Genomic DNA, 21098 nt, shown 5'->3' on the forward strand with positions numbered 1-21098 from the left:
GAGCCGGAGAAATCATCTCCTCGATAGGCCCGTATATCCCCTGGTAGTGAATGGACATACGAGGCGGCGCGAATTCAGCAGGACCGTCCTAATAAAAAAAAAAAAAAAAAAAAAAGAAATCAGTAAAGTATTACTTGGGGGCTACTTAGCGAAAAATAAAAAGCTAAGAATCTTACCCTCACATCCTCAGCCGGTACGGGGGCTGGAGCTAACAAAGGTAGTAGCTCCTCAGCATAACACCGCCCGAGGATTGCATGGGACCGCCAAAGGGTACCAGCTCCCTCAGACATGCTCGACAACCTCGCCTCATCGAACATATGACGTGGCGGAGCGGCAGGAACGACGAAGACATCAGAAGAGTGCTGTCTAGCGACTCTCTCTCTCTCCTAAGTACGCGACCGCTCCATAGGACCCAAAAAATAGCGACGCTCAGCAGAGTACTGTGCGGCTAATCCAGGGACTGTCCAACCGCCCCACGGTCGGTATACCACCTCAGGTCCCTATAAAAAGCATCAATCAGGCAAGAATATATCTAAAGCACCACGGAAAATCAAGATAAACACTAAAAGTCATACCGAGATGATCCAGCTCCGGACACGTGCAGTAGACATGTCCACATGGTGGCCGCCCCAAGAGGCGCTCACCGGAAATCCCCTCGGCGATGGTCTCGCCGGCGCAACAGAAGGAAAGTACTCGTAGAACCAGATCTACAAAGAGTTAAAAGTGTGAATAAATGCTAACTAATATGTAGGGCTATACTTTATAGGGAATAATGTTTACCTCTACGACCTTCCAAAAAGCGGACAAAGCGACGTTCGTCCTAAAGGACAGGTGACGACACGAGTCCCTCAACGCACGAACGAAGTCAGCATAGGCCAAGCTGGCCCAGTCATAAGTCCCGATCCGCTGGAGATCACGGACGGCAGGGAGGTAGTAAAGCAATGCCCTACTACCCTTGTCAGGGGAGAATGTCCCTGACAACAACATCAGCACAAAGATGCGCACCCGCTGCTCTCGGGTGGTCGCATCGTCATCAAGAGCCGCTGCCAGCGTCGAGCGGCGAATCCCTCTAGCACTGAATTGAGTCGTCTCGACCTCAGCTCGGGCCCGAATAGCAATCGGCTCCAACAACTCCTCGACCTCTGAAGAAAAGACGTCGATCCCACCGTCGAACGGCAGTGGCACAGAAGTGAACTCCAGTCCTGTGATGAGACTGAAGTCTGTAGGGGTGACCATCATCTCGCCCCAGGGAAAATGGAAGGTGTTGGTGGTGTCCCAGAAGAACTCCACCAAAGCGCGCACTACGTGATGACCCCCGCTGGAGGCGACCATAGCCTCGGAGGTCTCAAACAGAGTAACTAGCCCGAAAGACTCCCATAGGAGTCTCGTCTCAAGGTCCCTGGCGATGTGCATCCTATACAAGTCGCCTAGACCGTCACAGCCAGAGCCGTGATGCCGTGTCCTCCCGGGCTCGGTACCCCGTCTCACCCTCTCAGAAATATGGTGGATAGGGGAAAAGAACAGAGTCTGCTCGTCCCACTCCGGAAGCCGACCAAGCAAAGTGGACGGCGTGGCGTCGTCCTCCACGGGCTCATGCTCCCGTCTAGTGTTTCGGGACCGTGAACCCGAGCCTCGTTGTCTAGCCATGCTACATTGTGTAGAATCATCATAAATTAAGGTTCTATAGTATCTAAGGATCGCCTAGCCGCATGATACTATGTTCGCAAAAACAGAGTACGTAGTACTAAAACAGAGCAAAATTTAAAATGAGCATGATAGCATTTTTTCAAGCAATCAAACAATTTTTTGCAACACTATAGTGATTATTGTGACAAATTGAACAAGAATTGCTAGCAAAAATGTCAAGAACGAACCACATTGTTCTTCACGACCTTAAGGGGTCCAACAATGGAAAATTGCTCATTTCTTCACCAAATTGAGTCAAACAAGTCTCAAATTACTCCCAAGGCAATATATAAACATAAACAAGCAATTTCATGGCATAAAACTTGACAAACAAAGCAAATTGAGCATCATAAAATTCGAATTTTCATAAAATTCGTGAATAAACATGCCAAGAATTCATAAAAACTGATGTGAGTTTGAGGAAAACTTACATAGATCGGGAAAATAGATGAGAAGAGCTTTGATTTGCAACAAATTTGAGCGAATTCGGTTGAAAAACGAGCAAGCAATGAGCAATTGAAGCTTTCGGTTTCCTCGAGCAGTTTTCGCGACGAACAGAGCAACGAAATGAAGCAAAAACGGGCATTTAAAGAGAATCTCGTGCTGGCGCCAGTCCCTAGGCATTGGCGTCACAAGTTGGGCTTGGCTCCTGGCGCTAACACCAAATAGCTGGCGCTGATGGTTTCTCAGCGACGCCAAAGCACCCAGCCACCTGTTGAGGTTGTGCTAGCCTTCTACAACATATTTAGGGTTCCTTGGTACGCCAGTTAGCCCCTCTAAGCAATTTGACATGATTTAAGTAATCGGCTTGATTACATAAAGTGATCCACCTGATAAGAGATCGTCTCACTTAGCTTAAAGCGCCTAAGCATTGGCTCATTAGCAAAGGGCACCAACATATAGGTTCAAGAGCAAAGGGCATCGACATATAGGTTCAAGAGCAAAGGGCACCGACGTACAGGTTCAAAGCAACAAGAGCGCCGACGTACAGGCATAGCGGAAGCAAAGTTCAGGCGAACTTTTAAAGATCGACAGGCGTGGATCTTCGGTAATTTCCTTTAGAAAATTATCGCATCAAATGAGGATGACTTCAAGAGAAGATATCTTCGACAGCGTTCCCTAGCTTGCGGAGAGTTGTCACGAACAACATGAGGATTATTTCAAGCGAAATAATCTTCGATAGTATTCCCTAGGATGTGGAATATTGTCAATGCGGCTGAGGATTATTTCAAGCGAAATAATCTTCGATAGTATGCCCTAGGATGTGGAATATTATCAATGCGGATGAGGATTGTTTCAAGAGAAATAATCTTCAATGGTATTCCCTAGGACGTGGAATATTATCATAGCGGAGAGGATCGTTTCAGGCGAAGCAATCTTCTAATTTGGAAGCAGTTACAGGCGTATCGGTTTTCAATCGGGATGGAATTCTCTAGCTCGCAGGAGGTCATCAAAACAATTGGTTACTTTCAAAGACGTGTGCTCGACGGTGCAAGATACGCGTTTCTTAACTCTTTTATCTGTTTAACTAACGCTAGTTTTGCAGGTATCGGCGTTACAAGAGTGATTTAGGATCGCAGAACGTTCTGAATCATTCTCCGTCCCTATCGATACTTTGACTTTTGTTTTCGAAACTTGCGTTTCTCCAAACTCAGTCAAAGTGGGGGCTTCTGTAGACACCCATTTGTGTCTCCCCAAAACCAAACCCAGTGATGAGTACCTTTCACGTCGAATCATAATCGAATGAAACGAAAGTGTGGAAAAGTCTAGTGTTGCGGAAAGCTTTTATTTTCTTTTCTCTTCTCTCTGTTTTTGAAAACTTTATTTTAAGAAAATAGCCAATCCAGTTTGGTTGGTCCATGATATGGGTCCAATAATGGTGTAGTTGGATGGGGATTGCAAAGACCTTTCCAATGATATATTATAAGCCCAATTCCGATGAATGTTGAGGAAGTTATGGCCAATTTACTAAACTGGGCCCGGTTCGAGCTTTATGTGCGGACCAATGATCTAGGGGAGGTCCTAATATGATTTATCATTCCTAATGCAATTAGGAATGGTTTTAGTCTTCTAGATTCTTCTAGAAGGTTCTTTTCGTTCCTAATTCAATTAGCATTGATAAGTTGACATTGTTGACTTTTCAGAGTTTTAATCAAAATCAAATAGCATTTTCGAATAAATTATATTATTTTATCCTCCAGTACGGTAAATTTATCAGATTTTCGAAAACGCGTCGAAATCAAGCTTGGCGTCCAACCCCAGGCCTTGGCGCCTGGAACCAGGCTTGGCGCAGGCGCCTGGCGCTAGCCATTGGTGCCTGGCGCCAGCTAGCCAGGGTTGGCGCCAGCTCTGTTTCCTGAGCGTCAGACTCTGTTTTGTTAAATTATCTTTTTTGGCTGATTTTCTCTATAAATATCGTATCAAAAACTCCGTTTTAGGGGACCAATTCTCTTCATTCACAAGTTAAGCATCAAGAATCAGTTTTCATTCGCAAGTTAAATCGTTCATGCATTAGCATTCTTTAAATCTCTTAATCATTCATGTCTTTCATTCATCTTTCCCAAAAACTTGGTTTTTCTCATACAAAATTCCGCATTCACAAGATCAAGAAACACCTAGCCATATTCAAAGTTGCCTTCGCCCTAGACGTGAAAGGTTTTAATTTCTGAGGGTTTGGTCCCAAATCTCTCTTTCAATTATTTAATTTAATTGTTTGTTTATTATTTTCCTTGAAGTTACTAACGTGTGTATTTTGTTATTAGAAAGAGGTACGAGGCATCAAAGTAAATACTTTAATTGATTAATTGATGTTATGATGTAGAAATCATGCTTATATTGTTATTGTGATATTCCTAGTATCATGTCTAGGTTATTTTTAATATTAAATATGATTGCTATGATGTTTTTTATTCTCTTCCTAATATTTATGATTGTTAGTATCATGTTAGGGTTAAAGATTTGATTTTTATTGTTTAGTGACATGCTAGGGCTTGTTATTAATCTGGCTAGTATCATGCCTAGGATCTTACTTTTATTATGCTTTAACATGAATATTGTTATAATTGTGATAATTATGATTATTATTAATTATGATTCCTATGATTATGATATTCGTTATTGTTCATGATTATTATTTTATTTATGCTTATTAGTATGTTGCTTGATGTTTATTTTTATTGCTTGATCACCCTTCATTGCATGTTTAAAGGGAATTGGTACTTGCAATCACGTTTAATAAGATAATCAATAATCTTGTTAGGATTAATTGCGATTATAATTCAAGTGATCACCAATAATAGTTTATTTGTGCATTAAATTCAACCAACATAGATTAAACAGGTTTAGGGTTAAACCTAATGATTGCATGTTAATTAAAAAGCGCACATGAATACGAGCAGAATAAATTAGTGGCCTATTATTAGGGCAGGTTCAATCTCTTTTAGGTTGGATTTGTACCTTCATCCCCGAACCCTTATTTGGTTCATGACCTTATGGAGTTGACGATCTCTTGGATCGTTAAGGGGTGTAACCTTCACCTCGTGAACGGTTTACAAGTTCCTTAAAAACTTGTTGGCGACTCTTTTGCTCTATCTTCTTCCCTTTTGGACGCCACCGTACTTTAGTGTATGATCACAGTGGGGTTCAAGCTAGTGGGATTTTAAAGGCTTGAAATTATTCCCTACAGATACACATAGATGAAAAATGGTTCTACTTGAACCCAGAAACAAGGAGGTTTTACCTGCTGCCTAATGAAACAAATCCTTATAGGTGCCAATAGTCCAAAAGATTCAAAGTGAAAGGAATGTTCATGGCAACGATTGGCAAGCCAATTTTTGACACCCATGGACATGTGCTACATGATGGAAAGTATGGAATCTTTCCATTTGTTTATGAGACAATTTCAAAGAAAAAAAAGCAAGAAAAGAGAAGCTGCGGCTGTGGAGGTTAAGGCAAATCAGAATGTAAACAAGGAAGCAATCAGAGAAATGCACCTCAACAATTGCATTCCAGCAATAAAAGAGAAATGGCCACCCAATCTGTCCAAGGACATAAAGATACAATGGGATAATACCAGACCTCATCAAATTCCTAAGGATGAGGAATTTATTGCTGCATGTCATTCAGATGGGTTCAACATTCAGTTCATATACCAGCCAGCACAGTCACCAGACTTGAATGTGCTTGATTTAGGGTTATTCAATGCCATACAGTCCATACAGTACCAATCACTTCCTAAAAATTTAAGGGAACTCATAGACAAGGTCAAAGAGGCATATGACTTGTTCAATCTAGTGTTGAACAAGTACAGTTGGATTACACTACAATGTTGCATGGAAGAAATACTGAATCATCTTGGTGGGAATAATTTCACCCCACCACACAAAGGGAAGAAAAGGCTGGAAAGACCTGGCTTACTTCCAGAACAGCTGCTACAAGTGGACAGGAGTTTGGTTCAACAAGCCATAGATTATCTCAACACATTGTTCATTTCAACAGGGGAATGCAATGAAAAGGATGAAGGCATGCAGGTTGATGCAGACTGAACAACACTCACACAAACACAGAAAGTGATAGTGAGACTGCTACACATAACCAATGAAGAGTATTGAAGCAGATGGTGAAATAGTATGTTGTCTTTTCTGTTTTTGGTTTTACCATTGTTTTACACTAATTGGTTATATGTATTTTGTTAAAGTCCAAGCTAAGACATATATTGTAAAACAGTCTCAGCTAGATTATATTGAACTTGTATAACCTTTTGAAGAACTTAATGTTATCAAGTATGGTTCTTTTATGTACATGTGCTTATTACATTATGTTTGCCATTGTGATACACAAACACACATAAATATCAATCCATCAAAGGGTTATTCTTTATCACATTAATTGAATAAGTGGTTCCCTCAACAACAACTTACACTTGAAGTTGTTGGAGCAATTCCAACTTATCCATTTACTTGTGTCAAATGAGTCCATCCCTTCATCATTTGGATGTCACACACAATTACATTCCATTAAGGGACTCATACATCAGCTAGGACCACAAAACTCATGAAGGGACTCATGTAGGGACACACATAGGTAGGTAAAAATAATTTTCTCTCTTAGCATAGTCAATGAGAACAACAGAATAGGGACTCCAACAATAAGGGACTGAATTGCAGGAACATCTAACAACATTAACCATAGCCTATAAATTCATCATCATTCATCATTTCACAATTCCCACCAGCCATTGACACTACTAAAGGACAAATAGTGGCTAGAAAGACACAACCAATTACCACAACAGAAGTAGATACCACACAACCAACTCCCACAACAGAAGTAGAACCCATAGAAGTAGACAGTAGAAGCCAGACATAAAAGCAAATCATATGCCCCAACTATATCATAAATATCCATAGCTTACATAAATAGCCAAAGATTATCATAAATAGCCACATATTATCATAAATAGTCAAATATCATCATAGATAACAAAATTTTATCATAAATAACCAAATCTCATCTGAAATTACCAACAATATCCAATTGAATCACAAGTCAGCAATAATTAAGCAACCATTTTCTGCAAACTTATATCAGAAGCCAGATATAACAGCATAGATATGCCCAAAGTATATCATAAATAGCCATAGCTTACATAAAAAGCCAAAGATTATCATAAATAGCCAAAGATCATCATAGACAACCAAATTTTATCATAAATAACCAAATCTCATCTGAAATTACCAACAATATCCAATTGAATCACAAGTCAGCAACAATTAAACAACCATTATTTGCAAAGTTACAGCAGAAGCCAGACATAACAACATACATATGCCCAAAGTATATCATAAATAGCCATAGCTTACATAAAAAGCCAAAGATTATCATAAATAGCCAAAGATCATCATAGACAACCAAATTTTATCATAAATAACCAAATCTCATTTGAAATTACCAACAATATCCAATTGAATCACAAGTCAACAACAATTAAACAACCATTATCTGCATACTTATAGCAGAAGCCAGACATAACAACATACATATGCCCAAATTATATCATAAATAGCCATAACTTACATAAAAAGACAAAGATTATCATAAATAGCCAAAGTTCATCATAGACAACCAAATTTAATCAAAAATAACCAAATCACATATGAAATTACCAACAATTTCCAATTGAATCACAAGTCAGCAACAATTAAACAACCATTATTTGCATACTTACAGTAGAAGCCAGACATAACAGCAAATCATATGCCCCAACTATATCATAAATAGCCATAGCTTACATAAATAGCCAAAGATCATCATAAATAACCAAATGTTATCATAAATAACCAAATTTCATCTTAAATTACCAACAATATCCAAATGAATCACAAGTCAGCAACAACAGCCAAGGAATTCCCAAAAATTCACAAAAACCAGCCAATATTCTCACAAATTCACAAAAACCAGCCAATATTCTCAAAATAGCCAAAAAATAATCATGAATAGCCAACAAATTCACAAAAAACAGCCAATATTCTCACAACAACAGCAAAAAAATTCACATAATTCTTAATTTGAGAATAAGCAACAGAAATTAACACACATATCCAACGAATTACCACCATTAGCCCAATAAATTTCAAAAACATGAAGCAATTCATAAATAGCAGAAGAATAATTCGACAATAGCCAAGCATCAAACAGATCTAGAACGCTGAGTAATTGCAAGCAGTTAATTTAAACAATAAAGGGTCAAAAATACGTTACGTTGTGGCATTAGTTAGAGCCAAAGCTAGAAGGGTTGTGTTCCCCCCCAACAACATCATCGTCGTCCTCAAAGGAGCCAGATCTACCCCTTTTCTTGCCGAAAACAGCAGCGTTGGTCTTCTAAAGGACTAAGTTCATATCTCCAGCCTCCTCTTCAACCCTTTCAGAATGTTCAACCGGAACAGGGGAGTCAGCATCTTCGTTCTTCACAACATCAGCAACAATTCCTTTTACAGTCGAACCAACCTTGGTTTTGCCCAGATCTGGCACATTCGAGCCCTCACCGTCTTCATCGGAATGTAGTGGTTCAAGCATCGCATCACCACCGAACTTTCGTTTCCTCTCCATGTATATTTCCGTTCAAACTAACTTCATCTTCCCAGTTCAACGCTGACATTTGTAGGTCGCAATAACATCATCATTAGGTTTCTTCTCGTTTGGGGGATTAATTTTTGGTAAATTGATGAAAGAGTAGAGTAGATCTGAACACAAGGAAGTTAGGGTTTGGAAAAACAGGAGAGAGGGAGAGAGATGTTTACCAGATTATAAGAGGATGGGGAGGAGGAGGAGGAGAGAGAGAGAGAGAGAGAGAGAGAGAGACAAAATCTTGAACGTTTCCCAGATTTAAAGGCTTCAACAACCCTATAAATGGAATTGGTTGAAGGTATATTGATGAGGGTAGGTGAGGATGGAGATGAGTGCTCTGATGAATTGATGAGAGTAGGGATGTAGATCTTTAATTTTGGTGGAAGTCATTAGATTAGATATGTAGATTAGAGAGATAACTAATTAGAATAAGAAAGAAAGTTAGGAATTAATTAGTTTTTAATTAGAGTAGAAAGGTCATTTTGTCAGCCAAAAAGTTACCAAAAAAGGAAAAAAAATAAAATTGTTGCAAATAATAGTTAGCACCCATTTTGGGTAAATGTTGCAAATAACTCTTAACGGAGGTAGTATTTGATGATTTAATTAGATGAAATAGCATTTGAAAGATGAAAAAAGTTAATGAGTTGAAGATGAATAAAAAAAAAAATTAAAAAAAAAAAATTTCTATAAATTAATACAAATTTAGGGTATGCTGTTTTAGTTCAGATTAATACAATACTTGCTTATTTATTAGAAAATATATTAACAGGAGTTGGATCTTGTGAAAACCAATCTTAAGCTGAAAACTAGAAACATACGATCTTGACCGTAGATTACCACTAACATATCAAATCTGACGGTTAAGATCTTGACCGTAGATTATAATCTAACACTAGCATATCAAATCTGACGGTTGGTTTTTTTCTCTCACTTACAAACTATAGCCTTAACTTTCTCTCTCCTCCATTTTCATGCTTTATTTTCTCTCTCCTAATTTCTCAATTCTACTTCAAATTTCATGCTACTTTTTCAAATCATAGTGTAATAGCTTCGATTATTCATCAAATTCATTATCATTATCGTCTACGATCTATCAAGTAAGTAAATCTTTTTTAATTTCGCTTTATTTAGTCATTTTTACGTTATTTGATTAATTTTCCTTTATTTTAGCTTTAAATCAGTGAATTTGTTTTTAATTTCAAATTAATTTCTTCATATTGTTGTTTTTGACCTATGATGTTATTTTGTGGTTCTATATTTATGTTTGATTTTGTATTTTCTGAGTTTTTTTTCTTTTTTTTTTTTTAAAAAAAAACGAACTGATTTTCCAATTCGATTTTTTTGAGGTTCGATATTAATTTCAGTTTGTGGCTTGTTCCATATAAATTTCACGATTTTAATATTGTATTTGTTGCCATTATTATGATGATATTAAGCTCCAATGAGAAAATGGAGGTTTTGTTGAGGTTGTGGCTTGTTGAATATGAATTTCGGTGTATTTTGCATATGGTTTGTATTCGTGCTAAGTATAGGAGGAGGAGAGAGAACTAACAGATCACATGAGCCACATATACCATTTGGATGTCAGGGGGTTCGAGGCAAGGTCAGCAAATCCTAACCTAAGTTGGTAGGCTGATTCTGGTGTTGTCAGATGAATAAGATGCACAGCTTCTGTGGCACATCCTCTGGCTTCTGAAGAGAAGTTTCGTACAGAGTATCCGTCGACTTGTCTATTGTTCCATAGATGTAGTCATAGAATGGCATGAAGAGTGAGTAGTTTGTTCGAAAGTAAGTGTGATTAAGTAAGTGTGATGCAGAGAATGAAACCTATAACCACAGAAAAAACTATAATCAAACTGATGCAATTAATAGAAATAAGGGTGAGGCGATTGATAAAAGTAAAATGACATGAAAATAATTATTAGCCTAAATAGTATGCTTTCGAGAAGTTGCTCACACTAAAATGAAAATTTGAGAAACAAAAAATCAAATTATATTCGCACAGTCAAAAGAAAGGAACCCTAAATTTGACTTCACGAAACTTAAAAACTGACCAAATTGAAAGGCAAAGAAAGCCTCAATTCAAGAAATAACGATATTGGAATATAGAGGAGAAGAAAAACCAAAAAAAATTGAGGATTTACCATTAAATAGCTTCAAACAATTGACCGTAAGCCTTCTCCTCCTCTTGTACCTGTTCGATTCTGATTATTACTACACAATCCTTCCCCAGTTCCACCCTCTATCTCTCTCTAAGCTCATCTCCATAATAAAGATGCTACCTTTAGTGCAGTTCTATAATCCCCAAATATCCACCCCTATATTTCTCAATTCTGAAATCATCCAAATCCATCTTTACCCCACAACCATCACTCTATTTGCAACTAACACCCACCAATAATATCGGATTTTCCTGCAATAATTAGCAATATATAATTGGGGAAAAAATAACAATATAAAAAATTGACAAAAATTAGGAATCAACAAAATTATGAAACTGAAATTACCTAAAAATATGAGTTTGAAGCTCTTGACAAACCCAGAAACAATGCCATTGAAGCTTAGACTGTCAATTTTTGAAAACAAATTTCTTTTTACTATTCTTTCTCATAGTTTTTAGTTTTGTTAATATTATAAAGTCAATTCCCACTATCTCCCCTCCTAATCTCTCCTTTTATCACTTCCTTCTTGTCTTGAATCCTTTCTTAGATTGACATGATTTTGAAATATTGTACGAATTATTTCATATTTTGATCTATACAAAACCATAACAGAGCAATGGAAGCATTTATTTCAAAAGATACTTGTGCTTCTAGCATTATTCAAGCAAATAACAAACAGTTCAAACGGGGCTAACATAAAGCACAATAAAGAGGCTAACAGAGCCGTGAAGAATGGGGTTTTGAATTTATACCTGTATTCATAAGTAGCATCGATGCACTCTCATAGTACTAAATCTTCGTTAACTTTTATTGAAACCCTGACACACAAAACAATTTACCAACACAATTTTCATCAAATTTAAATCATAATCACATAAATAGGAGAACTAAAAATAATTTATGAATTGTGACACTATTCACAGCAATAAACCAGCAATGCTCTTGATCAAGAGACAGGATTTTCCTCAGTGAGTTTTCTTCACTTGATGTAATATAATGTTCGGTTTCTTTGTTTAAGAAAATAATGTGGAAGTATAGTATAATCTTGGGATCCAATTCTATACATGTCACAAACCCAATCTTGGTATACAATGTGGAATTATTATATGAGTTGCATCCTCTCCTCCCCCTCCTCCCTCTCTCTTCATTTGCTCCATTTTCCTCTCTCTTTCTCACATTAGTTTTTAATGGATTGTATTTTTTAGATCTCTTTGTACTTGATTGTAGTAGAGTCAAATTATACTCTATTTATTTATCCTTCGCAACCTATGCATAGTCACTTTTTTTTCCCTAATCACTCATAAATTGTTATAAATTTTAGCAAGTCTCCTTCTACTTGCTCACCTCCCTCCCTCCACTCTATCTCTCAACTTTCCTCCCTCCCTCCCCCTTCCATATTACTCACCTATCAACCTCTGCCTCCTCCTCTCTAATTCTTCTTTTCTCAATGCTAATTTTATGATTTTGCAAAATTTGGGACTTCTCTTCCTCCCCCCTTTTTCTCTTGTAGTTTTCTTCCCTATCCTGTTCAGTTTCATAGCAAAAGCATTAGATTGTATCAATGCTTCTACAAAAATAGATCGAGTTCAAACACATTCCAGCCAAAGATAAATGCTACTCTGTGCTTAAGCTCACCAAAACTAATACCGTGGCATCTCAATAGAGAAAACAGGTCCTCTAAACATTAATGATTCCTTAGGTATCAGATTCTATTACCAAGAATGCCTCTAGATCATATGAAAAGTGACATGCAACGTACGAGCAAAGAAAAAAAAAACATAACACCAGAAAAAACAGAATTCAAACTCAAATTAAACCATCAAAATCAATCAGTATCATTTAATACCTTCTCTCCACAAATAACAACCCCATTTTAATAATCATGTACTTAACTCCACTAAGGTGCAACCCAGTCGGTGCAAGAGTACCGGGCTCCTCGAAACCCTTCACAACAGCAGCTATTTCATCTGGATTAAACTGTGATTCCATGGTACACAAACGACATCAATATCGTGATCAAGTCCCATTACATCAGAGAACATAAACATATAATAAGAGAAACAAAGTGAAAAAGTAAGCTTTATTTGACTACATTGAGTACAAATTTATGCTACAAACTAACAATGTTGTTCTTGATTTCACATCTGTACAAGGTTGATTTTTACCAGTAAACTGAAACAACAAGACTTGTTACAATTCAAGACCCGAAAAATTCAATGCCAGAAAATCAGTGTTATACTATTGCGGTATTGCCAAATTTGGAAAAGTATCAGTCTGTCTTTGGATATCTGCTGACTCATTCATACCCCTGCTTTCAACCAGCAGAAACTTAAAAATCAATGCTATGCTGTTAAATAGGAAAATTGATGGTATAAATTCAGGGGCAATAACAGTGAGCCAAAGAGCCCTAGAAAATCAAGCCGAGGACCAAAATGTTCAAAAAATGCTATGTGGACCAGCTCACTACCTGAAAATTGACCCGACCAGTTAGGCTCAATCATATTGATCAGCTCTGGACCACTTCAGGTAGAAATCCTCCAAGGAGATGCAACTCTGAGAAGTGAGAAGCCTAAACCATGTTGTACCAACTACTCCTTGTTAATTCTGAAAAGATGAGTTATTGGGATACTAATCTATACCAAGAACTTGCAGAAACATAAGAAGATAGCGAAGCCTGCTGCTTACATTTGCTCCTGTACAACAACTATAGTTATATAGCAGTAGATATGGAATATAGATTTGATCCGTAGATGATAAATAGATTTCCCTTTTGTTCTGTTAACTCGGTACCTGCAAAAAATTGAGGCACATTTAATTGTGAATATAAGAGTGCTGGAAGAACAAGTACCAACTACAAATTCCACAAATATATCATAAAGGTTTGGTTTAATAAGTGGAAAGTGGGTAAAGTTCTAGCAATTTTAGTATAGTAGACTGTAATCCCAAACTTAACATCAATTAGTTGGAAACCAGGCAAGTCCAGTTGCTATAATACAAGTCTTGTCACATAATAAGTGGTCAGTTAAGATGTTAAATGCCATACATTAAGTCATTAATAACTAATTATTGAACCAATTAACATCAATCAATTCTGGTGGTGGCCGACATTATATATGAGGACTGAGAAGTATACGCAAGATTCATAAAAATAATGATTTATTTTTTGAAAGGATGTTCATTTATGTAATTACCCATGCATTCATCAATCATATAACAATTCCTCCACCCTCCTTATCACACAATTCCATCCCAAATATTTAAATTGTATTAACACAAAATCAAACCAACCATAATTCCTTGATCCAAGCAATTAACAAACACCTAAACCACTATTAAATCAAATGAACAAAACTGAAAACAAAATCAAAGCAAACCCATCAAAGTTATCATCAAAACAATATAATCAATAAAAGGGTTCACATTTAACGATTAAAGGTGAAAGCAGAAACAAAAATTAGAAATGAAAAACCCAAAATCTGGGAAATGAGAAATATATGTATACCTTGACGACCTCGAAAGAGGAAATTGAAAGAGGAAGATGAGGCATAATAGCAGGCGGAGGTGCCATCATTATCATCATCAATATATCTAACAGAGAAACTCCCGAATTTAATTTTGTAAAATTGAACTGAAACCTGAAATTTGAACATTAATCAATGAAAATCCCCAAAATTACCCACGCGTAAACCACAATTTTACAATAAAAGTCACAAATTCAACCCAAAAAACCGAAAATTTACAATCGATAAAGAACGAAAAAAGTCATATGAAACAATTAATTGATTCACAAATGAGATGCAAAAAGCGAGCAGGAAATCAAAAGTAAAAATTCAGATCAAAATTTTACAAGAAATAACAATTCGATAATTTAGGGAAAATCAATGAACTCACCTTGAGGAGAGAGAAGAACCGAAACAAAAAACTGAGGAGAGAGAGATTGAAAAGTGATCAGAGAGAGGAAAAGTGTGAGAAAAAGTATAATTTTTCTAAAAAAAAATTAAAAAAAAAAAAGAAAAGCATAAAAGTGCAAAGTGTAGGCAAATTTCAAGGGTAAAATGGGGTGCACACTATTCATAAAGGAAAAGGAAAAAGGTAGAAATTTTCATACCCAATTTGACTTTTAAGGGTTATAGATTTCACTAACAAAGACGCGAGTTTTGCTTCAGCTTCTCTTTCTTGCTCCTTCCTTCCTTCTTATACTGGGGTGGTGAGCCACATCCAACTCTTTTTCCCCCTTTTTCTCTCTCCTCCTCTCTCTAAACCCGTCTCTTTCTTCATCCTACATTTATTCCCAGGTTAGCCTTTTATCCTATCTCCTTAATTTCTGTTTATTGTTTCGTTTTTTTTTGTATTATCCCCGATTATATTCAAAATCATATCTTTATAATGTGATTAGTTTGTTTTAAGATCTGTTTTTTATGGTTTATAATTGAATGATCTGGGTTTTTGTTGAATTCTTGTATGTTTATATGCCCATTCGTTTTTAAGGGTTTGTTGAATTTCTGGGATTTTCGTTTGGTGGGTGGGTATTAGATATTTTTTTATTATTTGAGCAAAAATTGATTGATTTCGTATGATATACAGTTGATTTGATGTCTGGGGTTTTCTGGGATTTTGTTAAATTTTAGGATTTCGTGCAAAAAGTAATCTTTGGGGATGGAAAATGGGGTGGGAGCTGTTCATGGGCCTAACGATTCTGGGTTTTTGTTAAATTTTAATAATTGTTCATTTTTATATTGCACTATATATGATCATTTTCTAATAATGGGTTCATATTTGTATGTGTAAATGTTTATTAATGGTTTAAAAATTAGATCTCTTATTACACAGGATAATTGTATAAGAAAGTAGAAGACATTGATGTATATATGATCTCTGTTACCAAGGGAAACTCAAAGAAGCCGTTAATTCACTCAGCATTTTATCCAGAAAAGGCATACGATTAGACTCAAAAACTTTAATATTGATTTTAGGACAATGCGCAAAACCTAGGTCGCGCAAAGGAGGAAGATGGGTGCATGTTCATATGATGGCTACTGGTATGAAACGTCCCAGTACTATAGTTGATGGACGCAAGGTGTTTGATAAAATGCTTGTGAGAAATGTTTACAGTTGGAATAATGCCCTTTCTGGGTATGCTAAGTTAGGTATGTTAGATGCTGCTAGGAGGATTTTTAACAAGATGACTGAAAGGGATGTCGTGTCGTGGAATACGATGGTGATTGGGTATGCGCAACAAGGGAAATATGGTGAGGCTATGAGGTTTAATAAGGAGTTTAGAAGGGAGTCTATTGGGTATAATGAGTTTAGTTTTGCTGGTGTTTTGACCATTGGGATCAAGTTGAAGGATGTGGTGTTAACTAGGCAAGCACATTGTCAAGTTTTGGTTGTTGGGTTTCTTCCTAATTTGGTTCTTTCGAGCTCGATTGTAGATGCTTATGCTAAATGTGGATTGATGAGTGATGCAAGGAGATTGTTTGATGAGATGCAGGTTAGGGATATTCCAGCTTGGACTGTATTGATTTCAGGGTATTGTAAGTTGGGTGATATGAAATCAGCCCGAAAATTGTTTAAGGCGATGCCTGCAAAGAATCCTGTTTCGTGGACTGCTATGGTTTCTGGCTATGCTCGGAATAACTTTGGACATGCTGCTCTGAAGTTGTTTCACAAAATGACGATCTCTCGCATTAAACCTGATCAATTCACTTTCAGTAGCGCGCTTAATGCTTGTGCTATCCTTGCTTCATTGAAGCACGGTAAGCAAATCCATGCTTATATGATACGAACTTGTTTTAGACCTAATACCGTGGTTGTCAGCTCTATCATTGATATGTATTCTAAATGTGGAAGTCTAAAGCTTAGCCAACAAGTTTTTCGCCTGATGGGTATTAAGGAAGATGTTATGTCATGGAACCCCATTATAGGTGCCCTGGCACAACATGGTTAGGGCGAGGAGGCAATCAAAGCGTTTGATGAGATGATTCTTTATGGCGTAAGACCAAATAGAGTAACTCTTGTAGTCATTCTGAGTGCATGTAGTCATTCGGGTCTTGTAGATCAGGGGCTTGCTATCTTCGAGTCCATGACGGATGATCATGAAATTTCTCCTGACACGGAGCATTATGCATGCCTAGTTGACCTTTTGGGTAGAGCTGGACGCTTTGATGAGCTGATGAAACAATTGGAAAAGATGCCATGTAAAGATGATGATAGGATATGGAATTCCGTGATTGGTGTCTGTCGAATTCAGGAGAATGTTGAGCTAGGAAAGCGAGCAGCAGAACATCTTATCAAACAAGACCCACATTCTTATGCCCCATATTTATTGCTTTCAAGCATACATGCTGCATCTGGGGAGTGGGAGAGGGTGGAATGGATGAGGCAGCTCATGGATCAAAGATGTGCCAAAAAAGAGCAAGCTAGTAGTTGGGTTGAAACTAACAAGGTTCATCCTCTTAGTGCACGATAGTTTATAGTTCCATGTTAGAACCAATTTTGGCTTCAGCTTTTCATCTGTTGCAAGATAAGGTATAGTAGAACTATACTTGTATTTTAGAATACAGCTTGCGTTTTTATATTTTTTATTTATTTTTGACAACGACGAATACAACTTGCATATATCTTGAATACTTGTGTTTCACTGCAATCAGGGTTGCATATGATCGCATATGATCCAGGTTTAACCTGATTTGTTAAAATTTTAATGGATAAATTTGTTCTTCATTGAATTCTTGAGCTGACTGATATCATCTATGATATTTAATTGAACATGATTTATGTTCTAATGTCCTACCACATCCAACTGCTAGTCAAAACTTTTGGGTCTAATCATAGTTGGTGCACCAAACTAAAGCAGGGAAGGACAAAGATAGTTATAAATAATGGTATGAAAGTATGTTAAAGAAACTTATGCCTATATTTGAATCAAATCAAATTAATAACTAGAAGCCAATAATTACTCAATTTTAGTAATTCACAATTAATCTGTCCAAGTGATTAGATAAGATCATGATACCTTGCTGCATCATAAAAGAATAATTGATGTTCTGAAATACAGATTAATAGAGTAGAAACAGAGATTGCTTGGATTCGGATTAGTTAGACAAGAGTTAAGTCGGTAGGAGACACCGTAGCCACATATATATAATACCGTGATTGATGCCATCTTACTAGCTTTATTTCATTCAAGGGTCTTGTTCAACAATCAAGACTATGATTGACGACTACGTAGCATACTGGTATTCGAGGTGTGATAGACATAAATACATAATGCTATTCACGTATCCAAATATCCTAGTGGCCAGTGTCACATTTGGATAAGGGTTCTTATGAATCTTATATGTGGCCTCAACCTCAACTCAGTTGGTAGTAACAATGCATTGGCCTTCCACATCCCTAATTATAGGATCAAATTTTATCCTGGGAAGGAGAGGGAGTATGGTTAGATTGAAATTTAGGTGGTTTGGTCATATTGTAACGAAAAGGTCGAAAACTAATATGGATTATATATGGATTGTTAGCTTAACACTAATTTAATGTATATTCTGAATCTGTTCAGAATTATTTGATGAGTAAATGTCAAAAATTTTTGAAAAAACTACGGAGTAATAAATAAGATCTTTTGATTTTGATTTGGTTTATTGATTACTTAGGAAGGCTAATCCATAAAAGCGACAAACAACAAAGAAGAAACCTAACTAACACAACAAAAAGACAGGTGGATCAACACTAGGAAATATCCTTGGATCATATTACTCTACCAATAATACATAATTACAGCGTATAAGTCCTCTTTTTCAAGCATTTAATAGTATTAATTAACACGTTCCAAACAGTTGATCAAAATAATGAATAATAAGACTCATTCCCAAATTAACTAAGCTTTCAGACTCCTTTTTTAATCCTTGCTGTACTGGAAAAAACTAATTCCGAATTAACAAATTTACATATATATATATGTTATCTAACCTGTACTAGTCTACGACAAATGCAGATAGAAGAAGAGGGACAAGAACTTTATTCATAGAGAGGCAGAGGGTGAGGAAGAAGGTCAGGATCACCATTCGCAGGTTTGCCGATCTACTCTTTGATCATTAACAAATGGGTGGTCATATCTCAAGGCAGACTGAGAAGCGGAAATCATTATCAACAGAGAAGAAAACATTAGTTGAATTGAATGAAAGTTGTGGGTGTGATTATCCAGGATGTGACTACCTTCCTTCTGATAGGAAAAACTGGATGGCAGTCCTCGATCTCGAAAAGCTTACGATCAACAACATCGTATGGCCTGGTACTCATGACTCTGCCACCAACAAGATAGGTATACCCTTCATCTCTCGCCCCTTTGCTCAATGCCAATCCTTGTCTATCTACGAGCAGCTCGTGAAAGGCACTCGTCTCCTTGACATCCGAGTTCAGGAAGATCGTCGAGTTTGTCATGGCATCCTCAAGACATACAGTGTTGATGTTGTCTTAGATGAGGTCAACAAGTTCTTATCAGAGACTCAATCTGAGATTATTATCCTTGAGATCAGGACAGAATTCGGACATGATGATCCCCCTGAATTCGACAAGTTTCTCGTGGAGAAACTTGGAGATTATCTAATCCACCAGGATGATCATGTCTTTGGTAAGACTGTTTCTGAAGTGCTGCCTAAACGAGTCATTTGTGTGTGGAAACCAAGGAAATCCCCTGCTCCAAAGAAAGGCGATCCGCTTTGGAGTTCAGGATATCTGAAGGATAATTGGATTGATACAGACTTACCATCCACGAAATTCGAGAGCAATTTAAAGCATTTGGCCGATCAACATCCTGTGTCATCTAGGAAGTATTTCTATAGGGTGGAGAATACTGTAACACCTCAGGCCGATAACCCGATTTTGTGTGTGAAACCTGTAACTGATAGGATTCATGGGTATGCAAGGCTGTTTATAAAGCAGTGCTTTGAAAGAAATATAGCTAATCGGTTGCAGGTTTTCTCAACTGATTTTATTGATGCTGATTTTGTGGATGCTTGTGTTGCACTTACTCATGCAAGGATTGAAGGCACAGCATAGATTTTAAAGACATTCAATTTTAATACCATTGCTTTCTGTCAGATATTATTCTCTGTCCTTTGTTTGAATGTATTTATCTGTAAATTGTGGGGTGATATGATTATTTGGATATAGAATTTGTTATTTTCCGTGGGAATAGTTATTTGGGAGAGTTTTTTGGAGTGTATATTCCCTAAAATGTTGTTCTTTTCTTCATCAATGTAACTTAATTATGGTAGTACAGGTGCTTTTATTTTATGGTATTCCTGATTTATTGGAAGTTAGAATTTCCAGCTAGCCTCATAGCTCCACTTGTTCATATGTGGCTCTTTTTGAAGCCTTGGACTTTTTCTTTTCTAACATCATAAAATAAAACAGTTGATTTTAATTTGTAACAATCCTATAAAGGTTATAACTAGTAATTACTCTGTGATAAATTATGCATTGATGTTTAAAACCCACAAAATGATATTGATATGTTTCCAATTGGGTTAAAAAGTAGACTTTTAGAGCTTTCCAACGATATATTATTTATCTTAATCCAACTTTTGGATCAAAGTTTGATAAAAACAAAAAACGCAAAAAAACTGGAAAATTCTATGAATGGAAACGCAACAATCCATATAAATAAATTTGCTCTCATTTTTGTTGATAAAATATTCTTAAAATCCAATTCATAAAATATATTAATTTGAATAGAAAATAAATGCACATTTACCAATACAGAAATGAACATATTACAAAAAATTTATAGAAAATTCATAAATGAAAAGGGGCGGGGGCGGGGCACGCGCGGAGGGGGGTGCAGGCAGTGTTCCCTGCCGTAGAGTGTAGGTAAAAATTTGTACTTAGAGGCTCTAATTTAGCCAAATGCACTAATATGGCCCATAATTGCCCATAACTACATATACCCCTCAAGTGGCCAAAGGTAAAGAGGTCACTCTTATCATCTAAGATGACCATACTCCTCCACTCTCTCTCCTAAACTCCTCTCAAGCATTGTTTGGCTACTAACGTGGGCGTCAGAGGCTCCGCCCCGGGGCTCGGGGTTTATTTTGCAGGTCCATTTAAGGCCCAAATTCGAGGTTC

At 36.9% G+C, this 21098-nt stretch overlaps 1 protein-coding gene and 1 pseudogene across 4 annotated transcripts; both read left to right on the forward strand.

The window, feature by feature from the left end:
• The first annotated feature begins 9731 nt into the window (after positions 1–9731).
• Positions 9732–17589, forward strand: LOC145632193 (pentatricopeptide repeat-containing protein At2g21090 pseudogene; annotated as a pseudogene). Of its 3 annotated transcripts, none has more exons than XR_014112518.1 (2): positions 9732–9908; positions 15788–17589. The product of XR_014112518.1 is annotated as a pentatricopeptide repeat-containing protein At2g21090 pseudogene, transcript variant X1 (transcript). The 3 variants fall into 3 exon arrangements; XR_014112519.1 differs by having other exon boundaries at positions 15804–17589; XR_014112520.1 differs by lacking the exon at positions 9732–9908 and adding an exon at positions 10043–15268 and having other exon boundaries at positions 15804–17589.
• Positions 17590–19004: 1415 nt separating this feature from the next.
• Positions 19005–20214, forward strand: LOC145630909 (uncharacterized). Its single transcript, XM_081683035.1, has one exon. It carries the CDS (start codon positions 19074–19076, stop codon positions 20028–20030), a length of 957 nt encoding a protein of 318 aa, XP_081539161.1. The 5' UTR covers positions 19005–19073; the 3' UTR covers positions 20031–20214.
• The last annotated feature ends 884 nt before the right edge of the window (positions 20215–21098 follow it).

This window comes from Chenopodium album, chromosome 5 (genome assembly GCF_948465745.1).
Source record: "Chenopodium album chromosome 5, dcCheAlbu1.1, whole genome shotgun sequence".
Taxonomy (NCBI): domain Eukaryota; kingdom Viridiplantae; phylum Streptophyta; class Magnoliopsida; order Caryophyllales; family Amaranthaceae; genus Chenopodium; species Chenopodium album.

Coding starts and splice junctions, on each gene's coding strand:
- LOC145630909 (XM_081683035.1), top strand. CDS start 19,074: ATGGGTGGTCATATCTCAAGGCAGACTGAGAAGCGGAAATCATTATCA.